Source organism: Astatotilapia calliptera, chromosome 6 (assembly GCF_964374335.1).
Source record: "Astatotilapia calliptera chromosome 6, fAstCal68.1, whole genome shotgun sequence".
Classification (NCBI taxonomy): domain Eukaryota; kingdom Metazoa; phylum Chordata; class Actinopteri; order Cichliformes; family Cichlidae; genus Astatotilapia; species Astatotilapia calliptera.
The window spans coordinates 18,965,593-18,980,284 of NC_137427.1; the positions used below are offsets into that span (position 1 = coordinate 18,965,593).

Sequence of the window (14,692 nt, forward strand, 5' to 3'; positions counted from 1 at the left end):
ATCATTCAAATGGTAATTTGCATGATAAATCTACTGTGCAGGTACTCAACGCTCTCATCCATGTCTCCAACTCCCTTCTATTCTTCTCCTGCTTTAATTTTTGACTTCACTATTTTGTCTCTCTCCAATGGCTCAACCCATTCTTGGAGTCTTCAATCTCACACCATTAATCTGTTAATCCCTACTCACTCATTCTTCCATATTGTTCCCATAGCCTGTCTTCCTTACCTCTAAAAGCTCATCCCCGATCTGTATCCTCCCATCTAAACCAGCGGGGCCTAGAGGGTCTATAGCTGCCACATAGACACCCATACGGGCCCTAGAGTCATCCTTGTTGCCCGTGAGGCTGATTCCCAGGCCGTGAGCTGCAGGGTCCTTCTCTAGCTCAATCATTTGGAGCTTTCCAGACAGACTGCCATAACGCTGAAGCATCTTTTCTAGGACACAGTTAGCAGACAGAAAATTGTTAGGAGAATGATATGATTGTTAAGCCAAAAAAAGTGTGGCAAACTACATGTAATGAGTGACACATGGAGACATGGGGAAAAGCATTACACCCTGGAGGGGAATGTGTGTGGGCTGCTGAATTATGCCTGGAAGGGACTTATTGAGGGTGTTTCTGACTATATACAGCATGATAGTATACACCTTGCGTGCACAACTGTGCAAGGAAAAATGAATATAGAGCAACGACTGTGATTTATATATGCATACAAAGTGTTTCAAACCACTTGTGGCATCATGGGGCAACGCTTTAATGAATGGATTCATATTTTCTTTGCTTGTGTGCATGTGCAAGACACACACAGTTTCCTTCTAATAGTTTTACACTATTTTACTAATCAACAGTATAAAGCACCCTGAAGCTCAAACACACTAGAGCCAGCTCCAGAGTGGGATCCTGATAACCCTAATCCAGGCGAGGTAACATGTCTCATAGTTACGCTCGCAAGAAATAAAACAGTAGATGCAATTTGAATACAGTTTTTTTTTTCCTGCCAAAAAAGAGACAGAAAAAAAATTACTTAGAAACTAAAATGTATTCATACTGAGGAATATTGCTCTTTCAAATGATGCTATTCTTGAATAATATTTCTAAAACTTTTTTTTAGGCTTTAATTTGTTCTTGGTACATTATTTATGCAAACTGGCTTGAAATGCAGGTGGTTTAAGTGTCATATGGCCTAAAGTATGTCCCAGAATTTGACAATTCAACTGTGAGTGTCAGAAAATGTTTATCAGTATTAAAATCTATAATGGATGGGGATGGCACATAGGCTTTTGAGGAGTCTTACTTCTGCCAGAGTCGTCAGCATCTTCAGCTGCTCCTGTGACTGCTGTTGTGAAATTCGTAGGGCTTCTCTGATCCATTCTATCGGATGCTGGTGAAGGTACCTTGGGACAAATTTTGCATTATTGAACAAGGAGAGTTTGAGATGCCTCAGGGGTCCTTCAGGCATAAGTTGGACTACCCCTGAGGCTTGTTCAGTGCGCTTGATAAAGCACTGGGAAATAACTGATGAAGAGGATGAATTAATGAACGCTGTTTTAATGTCAGCTAAAAATAACATGAAAGATGACCAGAATCATGCATTATTTTGCAACTAACTTACAAGTGGATGGAAAAATAACTTCAAAAGAATGCGCTGACTCTATTTAGAGGCATGCATCTCCATCAAAGGCAAAAAACAAAGGGTTTAAACAAACAAGGTAGCTGCGAGGGACTACAAGGGTTCTATGTACAAAAATGCATGTTAATTAAGTTTCTGGAAGTTGGTTTGATGTAAATGCAAGAGTGCTTTTACAGTGTGGCACACTTGTGGTAACACACACACACACACACTCACAGTGCACCAACCTTAAACGGGGTGGGAATGAAGGGGTTTGCAGGGGAAGGAGTAAGGAACAGACCACCAAGGTTCTCTGCTTCCTAGTATCATGTGGGGAAACACAGACATAGCTCTATATCTATGAAAAAAGAAATCCCTGTCTCAAAAAAAACCTCTTTGAAGCTTCCCCATTCCTTTTTGGATTGCTGTGTAGGTGTTAATGACTCATCTATCTATATATAATATAGTGTGCACGAAACATTTTCTATACACTACAGCAACACACAGCTAAATATCAGTAACTGTGTAGGAACACAAAGTGAGAACTTCACAGCTTGTGTTCTCTCCCAGTGAAAACTAAAGATGTGGTCGCAACCTTTAAAAAACATGAAAAGTAGCTACTGCTCTTTAGCTCCAACGAGCAGTACTTCATATTCTAATGGACACGATTGTCTATACTAGAAAAGTAGTGGAAAGCACTATTATATCAAGGCTGGTGTAAATTTGAAATAAGATTTACGTATGCCATTGAAACAGGAAAAACCTTAATGCGAAGCTTAAAATAGGAAGTAGAGCGGTGTTACCCTGCTGCTGTGTGAGTTGGGCAGCATTGTTGGAGTTAGTCTTTCATGGTTGATGAGAGCAGGAGACTGTGGGCGAAACACAAGACGCAGAGTAGGCGTATTATTTTCTATAAAACTGTACACGTAATGCTGAATAATTACTTATTCTGTCAGTCAAATGCATTTTTACCTAATATGCATTGTGTCCACAAGACATAATAATGCAACCCCCATGCACAACGCTGCTGCAACTTCTGGTGGGGCTTTCCAATAGAATATGCATTGCACCTTCGCTTTACTGAGTGTTGAGATTCAATGTGAAAGAATCTGAAGCCTCAGGAGACTCAAATTCATGCATGCATGCCAGAATATACAGAGTCTGCAAGATGCATAAAGCTACCAAAAATCTGCTATTTTTGGTGCTGTACCTGAGATCCGTCTTGTCCAGACTGCACTAGAAAGGTCACAGTGTCTCCAGCTCTGCGGATGGCCTCCACTGCTTGCTCATGGCTGGCACTTCTCAGGTCCACACCACATACCTTAGCAACATCAACAAAATTGCACGTGAATACAATTTCAGATCAGATCAGTGTAGATCTGTTTTTAAAGAACACATTGATCATCTAAAATCCAAGTTGCCTTAAAATAGCCATGCCCATTTATTTGCAATGCTGTCGGCTGTCTTTTTCAAAGAGACAGCTAGTGAAAAATTATATATCAAAATTTCTGACAGTTGACAATTTCTTTTATCTTGCAGTGTTGTACACACAGCTCAAACCTAATACAGCAGAATGGCATGTTTTCCCAGTCTTCACTTCACTTTGGTGAGTGTGTGCCCGTCGCTGCAGCTTCAGATTTCTGTTCTTGGCTGACAGGAGTGGAACCTGACATTAGTCTTCTGCTGCTGCAGCCCATCTGCCTCAACATGACATGTTGTGAATTCTGATGCTATTGTGCTTACAATGTGTGTTTTTCTTTAAGGACAGAGAATTTTTATTTAAGCTACTTTTTTTCTGTCTTTCTGTTTCCTGCAATCAGTCTGACTGCTCTTTTCTGACCTCTCACATCAACAAAGCCTTTCAGTCCACAGAAGTGCTCACTGAATGCTTTTTCAGAAAAAAAATTTCACACCATTCGCGATGAACTCTAGAGACTGTCATCCACAGAAATCCCAGGAGATCAGCAGTTTCAGAAATATTCAAACCAGCCCATCTGGCACCATCAATCAAGCCACAGTCAAAGTCAATTTGACTGTGTTTCCCCATCTGATGTGCGACGTGAACATTAACTGAAGCTCCTGACCTCCATTTGCATGATTTTATGCATTGTACTGCTGCTACATGATTACCTGATTGGATAAATGCATGAATAACCAAGTATGTTATGGCGGAGGGGGGTATAACTGCATTTTATTGTGCAGTCCTGTATTATATAATGACAGTGGAGCTGAATCTTCAATCTTTGACCAATAACAAATAACGGGCTGCTGCGAATAACATTTTATGGGCATTTAAACAACAAATTGGCCATTAGTGTGTCATATTACAATCAAATTGGCACCTTTTAATACAGCAGAGACCACAAACAATATTGAATTCCAGTACCGCATACACAGTATGTATTATATAAATGCATGCTCATGAAGTATGCACAATACATTCTCTCTCTACCACACACAAGCACCACTGGGTACCCAAACACACACACACACACACACACACACACACACACACACACACACACACACACACACACACACACACACACACACACACACACCTCTTTCCTGCAATTTCTGATAACTGCGCCACCTTCTCTGCTACACACCAACACACATGTCAGTTCCAGGCATTCGCATACCTCCAGTATCCTGTCTCCAGCCCGTAGGGTCCCATTACTTGCTGCCGGGCTGTCTGGGCTGATGTTCTTGATGAAGACTCCCCTCATCATCTCACCGCTGCTCAGTCTTCGGCCCATGCCTCTACCTCCCATTATGCTGATACCTAGGGACTGACCTGGTGCTCGCGTTAGTCGCACACTGAAACACAGAGTGTAACGCAAGAAACATTACCAAACACTGCAGAGAACACTGTTCTAACATTACTTTACGTATCTTAAAAACAGCGATGCATAATTTATCCAATGTGTATTTTTGCTTTTTTCAGTCTCTGCTGCTTAGTGTTGCAGATGGAGATTCAATGATTTAGTTAAATAAAACTTATAGGGAGACACAGAATAGTTGTTTTTTTTAATGAATTTCTTTCTTCTTCTTTTTTATGCAGTGCAATTTTTGTATCAACGCGGGACGCATTCTTTAATGCAATAAATGCAAGCTGAAAATGAAATTCTGTACTGTAGTCGCTTTCTCTAAACCCAAGAAATATGAGCATGTAGACTCTGTTGTGCACCATTAGCACTGCTGTTATCATGACCTGAAGTTGCCTGAATAATCTGAATAATATCTCATGATAATTATTAGATGACAAATTCACTAACCTTTTAGGCTGGTCCCAAGACACTGTAGAAAGAAGCTCCTCCTCCTTTCCTTCTTCTGCACCATCCACCTTTATCTCCACGTCTGGCTTTGATGCCATTCCACCTGTATTAACATTGTCCCTTTTCTCTGCTGTAATGTCTCCATCTTTGCTCTTCAGAGGTAGAGATTTTGCTATCTGCCCGCTGGGGATGAACACAAAGATTACTTTATATAACAGGTTTTAATGTATGTTTTTGAATGATTATTTTTGTGCTACAATGACTTAAAGTATCTAAATTTACAGGCACCTTTCTGAATATAAAATACAATAGGAGAAGAACAAAATGCCCAACAAAGAAAGAATCCAAATCTGTGGTATAATTGACACGTTTGGGACTATTACCCATGCAGATTTAGACCTCTTAAACTACACACTGTGAATATTTATACACTCCATAATTCTTTTTTTCACATCCATGTGCCCAGTGTATAGCTCCATACCTTTTAAAAAGAGACATATTTTATTTACATACATTATACAACATTTTCTAATTGCAAATGTTTCTATTACATGTTGTTGTTATGTTTACTGTGACTGTATGCACACAAACACAGGCAACCAAATTATGTGACTTTTTGATAAGTGATCTATTGATATAACATGGATTTACAGAAAATGAATGAATTATTCAGTTTATTTATTCATAAAAAATGCCAACTGTTAAGTTGTTATAACTTTCAGAAGTGAGAATCAACATTTTTGTGTTGTGTTATATAAATTTAAATGTTATTTGCTTTTAGTCTGCTGGGAGAAAAACAAACTTTAAGCTTATGATAATTCCCAATCTAACAATCACAAATTAATAATCTAATAACATCACACAAGCAGAACTGGGGCGCACACTGGTGAGCTTTTTTTAATTAATGACACACTGAGGCATCTGGCCAATTGTCACTTGTGTTTGATGGCCTTGAGAAAATAAACTGATTTAGATGAGATCATGAGGTAGTGCCTCTATGTTTGCCATATGTGTGTGTGTATGTGTATGTGTATATATATATATGCACACACACATATACTGCAAAAGTGGAAGAAAAAGGTACAAAAGCAGAGAATTTTTCATGAATATGTTTAACGGTGGAGGGCTGTAATAAGCACATGGATGTGAGTGATAGTGGTGCTATCTGCACAGCAGGAGCCTATAGCCAGTTAAGTTACAGAAGAGGGCAGAACAAATGGTTCGACCAGGGTTGAAAGAGGAGCGAGGAGAAGGGGGATAGATGCCAGGCAGGGAGGAGAGGGAAAATGAGGTGAAGAGAAAAACACCAGTGCAAGATGACTGAGAGTGCGAAAGAAATGAAAGACAGATGTAAGCACACACAGAGAAAGAAACAAAGACAACACATTGAAAGATAAGAGCGAAGAAAAGGCTGCAGAGAAAAATGGGAGTGAGGGAGGGAGGAGAAAGGCAGAGGTACGAAGACAGAGTGAAAGCAGGGACAGACAGAAGCGAAACAATTCATTTTCGCTGACAGTCAGCACTGAGATCCATAAGCGAACAGCTAAATATAACTCAGAGATTCAACAGTGAGAGAAGCTTTTGCCTTTACAACACAGAAGAATGGAGAAGAGAAAATACGTGCTGGAGGAGACTCACACTGAGCTGGCTGCATTCTGAAAACAATTGTTTCCTCATGGATACGGTTAATTAAAGTGTCAGATCATAATTCAGATCATTAGCATGACTTAAGCAGCTGGGTAACTGAATGATGTGTTACAGTAATAAAACCATAGCTGCTACAGCAATCAAAAGCCTATGGTTAAAGTGTTAAAGAATGTATAGCTATTTCTTAGTCTGAATTCCCTGCAGCAAATGTATCAACTTGTAATAAAACTGGAGCCTTGAAGTCTAATAAACCTTTAGACAGGTTTATCTTGCACTCTGGGAACTGGGAAGGGATTAGGTGACCGTAAATAATAGGCTAAGACCTCTGGCTCTTATATTACCTCGTGTCTGAGGCTGGGCTGATGGTTGGAACTGTGACCGGGTCTTTATGAGGAGTTCTGAAGGATGCAGAAGATCTGATTGAAGTTGGATCGGGAGTTGTGGCTTTAAACTTGAGTGAGGAAGAAAGCTTGAGCATAGACAAAGCCGGGTGACTCGAGGATCCAGCTGGGTCCGCTGCTGGCTCCGGAGAAGCAGTCGCTAGAGTGGGTGAGGAAGAGGGGCTTTCTGTTGCAACTGATGCCAGAGGGGGCAAACACAGTCGAGTACGGTGTTCATCCACCTGGTGGGCTGGGACGTAGGTTATACTGGGGGTAGGGGAATGTGGGAAAAGAAGTGTGGGAACGGGGTGAAAGCATTATAAACATTATTTACTTAAGTTTTATCAACACTGTTTTCTCAGCAGCACATTTGCTTTACTTCTTCACCAAAGAATGAGCAATGGGTTCTTAAGGAATGAAAAACAGTCCCAGTAGTGAGAAATTTCTATAAATCATAAATTAAATATCAGTTGAATAAGACAATAATTGCATTTTATCCACTGAAGTAATGGCAAGTTTTTAAAATGACTCTTATTCACTGCCTTATCAAGATAAGATGAGTTTAGTAACATTTTCATTTCTATAAAGAGGATTTTTAAGCAACCTCCAGCTTAGCTAAGCATAAAGCTCATGCAGGGGGAAACAGTGTGTCCAAAATCCACACAAAAGATAACAGATAAAACAAAATGTGTCAATTAGTTAATTTATTAAAAGAGATTAAGTTATAGATTTTTTGTTTTAAGTTTATAAAGAAGCTAGATGTGGTGACTTCCAGAAGTCTTTAGTTTATTTTCCAGCGTTAATTCTTATGTGATTGCTCAGTGGTATCAAAGCAGGACACGCAAACCAGAGCCAATAAAACTGCAAAGAAATGTGTTACTCGCTGTTTCATTTTGCCAAACAGAAACTGACAAATCATGGCAGTCTTCATGAAATCACTCACTTCTCTCAGGATGCAAATTAACCGCTTCTGCTGTCAAGTAGCTTGGACTATTAGCCAGCTAGCTTGCCTACAAGCATGGAGACATGTCTGAGTCAATTTAGGCTAAAGAATATAGGGGAGAGAGGCTGTTCTCAGAAATTTTGCTTCCTTGTAAGGTGTCCATTTTGTCAAAAAACACTGTACATCCATCATTTTGCCTGGAGACTATCCTGGCTGTCATAGGGAAAAAGTGGGGTACCTCCTGGACAGGTCACCAGTTTATCATAGATAGAGGCTAACGTGGAAAGACGGACAAGCATTCACACTTGCAATCACCTGCAGAAGAATTGCCAATTAACCTAAACCCATGCATGGCTTTGGACTGTGGGAGGCAACTGGAGACAAGAAAACGCCCCACAAACAGGTCCTAGCTAGCCAGTGAATTCAAACCCCAGACCTGCTTTCTGTGAGGCAACAGCACTAACAACAAAAACCCCCACTATTATTCAGACAGTTTTACTTGTTGACAATTTAACATTGAACTGAAGACAAATTAAGCCATATTGATGGACAAATACCACATAATAGCTAAGCAACTAAAAACATACCCTTTTTGTATGTCATACAAAAACATACAAACTACCTCTAATCCACAACAAAAACTGAAGTTGTCGGTCAAACGATCTTTAGAGCTCTGAAAATACAGACGTGTCCCGTTCCATCTGAAAAATGGAAAAATCTTCTCAGCGTTTTTGTTTTTACATAATCCCAGATCTGCCTAAGCCATGCTGTAAAAGATGTCAAGGACATCATTCAGCCCCCTCCTCCCACTTTTATTTTTCTTCTTTTTACACGGTGTGATGCTACTAGCAGACATGCTTTTTGAATCTGCTGAAAAAGCCAATTTCTATGTTTCATTCAGGGTGGTAGATTGAACACGGTAGTCTACACTAAGCTGTTGTGACTGAGCCATGTGGACAGCCTGTCTTGTCTGAAAGGAGGCAGTTTGATGGTGACAAGCCCTCACCCGTCTATGTGTCTTATTCTGAGGCTGCCAAAGCAACTCATCTGCCTCCACTCGCTCTTAGTTTATCTGAAGTGCTGTTTAGGAGTAGGCAGTGTGAGCACACGGTATGTGTATACTGATGAGTGTTTTTGTGTGTATATGATAGAGAAAGCCAAAACGCGTGTGGGTATTCGTCCGCGTGTGTATTGTGTGCGCATCTATGAGAGGCTCTTTAAAACGTTCTTTTATTCAGAAGCACACTGTTCAAGGTGAGATGAGTGATGAATTATTCAGAGATATTTCCCATAGCAGGAAAAGGTGTTTTTGGAGGTTAGACCATTGAAAGGCTGGTATGTGTGTTAATGTTTGTATGTGTGTGCCCATAAATGCAACACAGAGCGGAAGAGAGAGAGGGAGGGAGAGAGAGAAAGAGAGACTGGGAGAAAGTGAGTGGGTGTTCTGCAGGGCAGTGGGGTGGTGGGGGTGGAGCACATCTCCAATCAGCCAAACAAGCATTGCCAATGTGGAGCCATAACTGCTGATGTTAGAACAAGTAATAATTTATCCAATTTCCCCTTAGGCAGTCTTTAAAATTTCATCACCTAATCTAATCTAACATGACTGCACTGCCTCAGTCAGCTATGACTGCAGTGTCAAAAAAAAACAAGGTGGTAATGGAGATCCAAAGTGAGACGAGATCATTTATAGGTGATGATGCGGTCAAAGTCATGTGACTGCAGAGATGATGATATTGATGACATGCTTGTACACATTGCAGATGCAGGCTGTTACATTTTGCATGGGTAGATCTAACATATATGCATGGTAGTCAATTACTTTTTCAGCAGTTGTTCTCAACATTCCCAAAAGACCGTTCCACATTCTCTCCCAACTAATACCTTTGGTTTTCTTGTTTCTCAAAGAAAACTGTCTTTAAACTATGACAGCACGGAAAGTGCACATAAATGCAACGCAAATAATTGCATTAAGTAACTACTGTAACCCACTGGGGTCTCTTCAGTTGGGAAAAACACTCACTTTATAGTTTTGGTAATTGCCTGAGGCCTTGAACCACAAGTTTTAAGTAAACAAACAGTTTTCTTTTTTTAGTGGTGCCTGAAAAACTTTTGAAAATCCGAAAACCTAAATTGTGCATCTGCCTTGTTTAACGAATGTATTAAACCACCTATCACAAAACAAGAAAACACAAATAATTCAGAAAGTGCTTAAAACTAATAATTATATTGTTAGTTATTTGAACGCACATTTTTATACCGAAATCTGAGAACACTGGACTTCAGTCAGAAACGTATCAATTCAAGCGTCACATGTTTTCTCTTTAGAAATGCAAGTAAATAAATGTAATGTGGCATCTTAATCAAAAATAATATTGAATGGTGGATTAAGCTTTACAGAAACATTATGGTAATTAAAAATACTGTTAATTACGGGCAGCTATGACATAAAACTTATATTGGATGGAGCATTGTTTATATCATTAATATACTCATGGGCATTAATAGGTGTTTGTTGATCAATGGTCATGACAATTTGCATATTAATGATCAAGGAACTGACCTCACAGCCCATTGTTCAGTCAGTAGGCTGGTTTCAGTTATTGTGCAAATGTACTGTTTATAAGGTTGGGGAAACCTGCAGTCAGTCACGAGTAACAAAACGTTTCTCCCATTGAAAACGTGAAAACACTACGTCCAGATGAACAGAATGGGATTTACTTACCTGGATGATTGAGCATGTATCAAGATATATTTTAGACATTTTTGCAAACTGAAAATCAAAAAGTGAAAAATATTAAAGCATTCTGATCTTTAATTTAGAACTATGAATATTCCCTTTGGCAGCAACTATAGCCTCAAGTGTTTTTGGGTAAGTCTTTAGTCAGCTAGTTTGCTACACAGCTTGATCTGGGCAGTTATCCCAATCTTCCTGACAGGGTTCTCAAGCTCTTTCAGTCATCTTCAATTTTCTACACAAATGCATATGTGGGCTGAGCCAGAACTTTGGTTTGATGATTCCACGACTGCCCTGTACTTGACCTGAAGCCAGGCTAATGCTGCCTCGGCTGTATGCCTCCGTTCATTGTTGTGCAGAAAGGTAAGTCGTTGCACCAAACTAAGATCACTTACACTTGGAACCTCTCTGTTGTGTATGCATACACTACATACTCAATAACTGAGAATGATAAAACCATAAAACATATTTTAGACATTTTTGCAAATGGAAGATCAACAACTAAAATCTCGCACAAACATTTTCTGATCTTTAATTTAGAAATATGAAGGAATCCCTCTGGCAGCAGTTTATAGCCTCAAGTATTTCAGATTTTAGGGTAAGTCTAAGTTGTACGCTGGATTGCTACACAGCTGGGTCTGGGCAGTTATCCCATTTTTTCTGGCAGATTTCTCAAGCAACTTCAGTCGTCTTGAACTTTCTCCACAGATATTGAAGTGGTTTTAGGCTAAACTTAAAGACTGTCCTTGACCTGACCTGAAACCACACTAGTGCTATCATGGCTGTCTGTTTCAGATCATTGTTGAGCAGAAAGATGAATCACTGCCCTAAACTCAAGTCACTTACATTTGGAACATCTCTGTATTTAGCTGAGAAGCACACACAGCGTGTTGCCTTGTCACTGGTTTTAGACAGTTGATAAGTAATAAGCAGTGCTCAACAGAGATGGTGCTTAGAAATGTGCAGGAGAATCATCCCAGACAATCTTGTTCCTTTAGTCCTCTAAATACCCCTTGTGGGAGGTTGTATGCGTTTTAATCAAGAGTGCCTTCAATCTTGCTGCTGTATCATAAAAGCCTGTTCTCCACAAAGGACTTCTGAAGCTTTGTTTGAGTGACTTTGGGATTCCTTTTATCTGTATGACACTGACCCAACTTTGGATGAAGCAAAAATAATCTGCTGTACCTGACCACAATTTGGATGTGATAGTAAAGATTTTGTAAATGCAGAAAAATTCTAATGTAATTTAAAAAATGTACAGTTCTAAAAAAATCCCTGTACATCCCAGAAAGATGATTCTGTTCATCTGGACGTATCAACTTTTTGATATTTCTTTACCTGGATGATTGAGCAAGCATCAAGACTTTTTTGTGCCTTTTACACTGTGCAAAAATATTAAAACATCAAAATAAGCAATTCAAAAAATACAGTTATTGTAATTTGGAGTAAAATGAAATAAAAAGTAATCTCAAAAAGCTGTACTGAATGTAATGTAAAAAAAAAAAAAGACAGCTAAATCAAGTGAAGCTAGCTGCCATGGGTAGCTTTAGGCTTTAAAATAAAGTGTAAAAAAGTGTGAAAAACTAAACATGTAGTTATTGATTTTTTTCCCCGTTTCTTTTATTATTTATAGACGTTATAAAACAACGATGTAGCTTCCAAACCTGACAAATGAAGCCTGTGTGAAAGTGTGTTAAACCTGCTACCTGAAGTCTACAAGATGACATCAGCTGTAGTTGCAATACACTTTCAGTCTTATTAAAGTCTGCAGGAAAAGTGTAGAAGCTTATTTCTGTTAGTGAAAGAAATAAGCAGAACAGCAATGTCTGTATTTCTTAGGTTTTGTGTATACTTTAGGTGAGTCGTTTTTAGGGGTAAAAAAAAAAGAGTAGCACTGTCCACTCAGGTGTTTTTACTTCTCATGGATGACCTGCACTGGGGACTGTGTGGGCATGTGTACTAGAGCATGTGCTTGACTATCGTAATGATCTGACAGTTTTGCTACATTAAGGTTGAGAAGCTACATCTTCCTCAATTCCAGAGGTTCTTTTGCGGTGACTTAGCCCAGTTTTAACTTGAATAGAGGTCTAATTAGCCATATTGAATATATTTTTGTGAGTGCTCTTTAAAACGAGATAATTTGGCATTTCACAAGAACAATGGCTCTTTGTTTTTATGAAAATGTCCCAGTAGGTCACTGTACCACAAAATACCTAACACCCCACCTGGAGCAAGAAACTGAGACAGCTTGATACAAGTAGTTCATTTTTTCATTTGCACCTGGGATATTTCTGCTGTAAGATCAAGTCTTCTCTTTTTTTTGTCAAGAGACCTTCAGAAATGTAATTAGTTTCTTAATATACTTACTCTACTCGAGCCACAATCGTCAAAATAATTTTGCAAGCACAATTACTAAGTATAAGAAATCCAAAGGTTCAAGCAGCACTTGAAACACTGTAAAGGATGTAAACAATACTGCACAGCCAGTCAAACAGTGTGTTTGTTTAGGGATTAAGGATTCTTGAGAAAAAAGGGGTTCTGTTATGTACAGTAAAAAAAAAAAAAGCCCTAGAGTGCTTTAGCACTTTTGTTGAGCTTGACCATGTTTTCTGGTGGGCTGCGGGGATGTGACTGTCTCCTTACCTCATTTCTGGACCTATGACGGAGTGCCTGCGGAGCATGGCCCTGGCCTTGGCGCTGGTCAGGTTGGAGGTAGATTCTCCATTGATGGCCAAGATGGCGTCCCCCACCCCGAGCCTGCCATCCTGGCTAACAGCCCCCCCCTGGACCACACTGCGCACCAGCATGCCTGAACCGTCCTTGATAGCACTCACTGTCATCCCTGCCAACACGCACATTAACACACACACACACACAAGCACACAAAAGCACAGGTGAACGGAGGGCTGGCTAAGGCTGCTTTGAATGCATGCCAAACAGAGAGACAGTCGCCCAAACAAACACCTGACAGTGGTATAATCAGCATAATCAAGACAGACACTTGGCAGATTAGCACACAAACATGGCTACAAATGCTTGACATTTACACAGCATCATCCCTCACAGTCACACCCACAAAAGGTGCACAAAGACCGTCATGCGCACTCACATCCACAGAGGGCAGAGGGCACAGGTGACTGACGAGTAACACATGCCTGTCACATAAACACCCGACTTTGGCATTATCAGTTTGGACACTAGGAGGATTACACAAACACTTCATTAATGCAAACAGACAGAAGCAGGTAAATCAGGCGTCCACACACACGCACGCCCATGCACACACATACACAAACCACAGAAAGGGAAGCCAGCCAGCCTGCAACGAATTAGGCAGTCTGGTCTATAGCTGCTGGCGTACTACGTTGCTATCTAACTACAATCCACAACACTATGGTCGTACATAATTTGAAATTCGTCAAAGAAATGACTTTGTGCTTATTTTTCATCATATAAATAGTTTATTGTCTTTTTCTTATTACATTCAAATTACAATACAATCATAGTGCATGGAATACAGTCAACAGAAGACATAGCTACCGATTTTGACAGGACAAACAGAAGACACATGTTTTAAAGACATTCAAAGAAATTATGGTGAATGTTTTAAACGTGCTCAATACTATGACACTCTAACCAGACAGATTTAAACATTACAAACTCTGCCAAAACAATGCTTAAAATACGTTACGGTAAAATCCAAATGAAATATTCTACATGGAAATCTAAACCTCATCAAAAAGTAAGTCAAACAAATTCACACCAACTGGTTCACGCCAGGAATAAGCAACCACTTAATTGGCTGTTTATCGTCATGTTTTAGATGAGCAAGGCAAGAAAAAAACCCTTTTCACACCATCAAACCTTTTTCTTTGACAACCTGCTCTAAAGAATATCCAAACTCTAGCCCGAAGCAGCCATATATGGTATGTGCATGTCTCACTTGGGTAAAAAGTCATAGTCATGGATCGCATTGCACATGGCACCTATTGGAAAAGTTGGTAAAGTAGCACAAAAAATGTTGCACTACATTACCATTGCTCATAAAAATAAGTCCATATTCAGGCCTTATGGATAAACACTGTAACCCTGTCTAT

At 39.7% G+C, this 14,692-nt stretch overlaps 1 protein-coding gene across 4 annotated transcripts in view; it reads right to left on the minus strand.

Moving 5' to 3' along the window:
* LOC113024115 (multiple PDZ domain protein) overlaps positions 1-14,692 on the minus strand; it is a 47,638-nt gene that overhangs the window by 14,934 nt on the left and 18,012 nt on the right. For 3 of the 4 annotated variants that reach the window (XM_026170819.2, XM_026170818.2, XM_080302903.1), the window contains exons 20-28: positions 13,239-13,437; positions 6,877-7,182; positions 4,889-5,071; positions 4,253-4,430; positions 2,821-2,931; positions 2,414-2,479; positions 1,859-1,930; positions 1,296-1,395; positions 229-437 (exon numbers count right to left, since the gene is read on the minus strand). In XM_026170819.2, coding sequence (XP_026026604.2) covers positions 229-437; positions 1,296-1,395; positions 1,859-1,930; positions 2,414-2,479; positions 2,821-2,931; positions 4,253-4,430; positions 4,889-5,071; positions 6,877-7,182; positions 13,239-13,437 — 1,424 coding nt within the window. The remainder of the gene's footprint in view (positions 1-228; positions 438-1,295; positions 1,396-1,858; positions 1,931-2,413; positions 2,480-2,820; positions 2,932-4,252; positions 4,431-4,888; positions 5,072-6,876; positions 7,183-13,238; positions 13,438-14,692) is intronic. The other variant, XM_026170820.2, reaches the window with a different exon arrangement.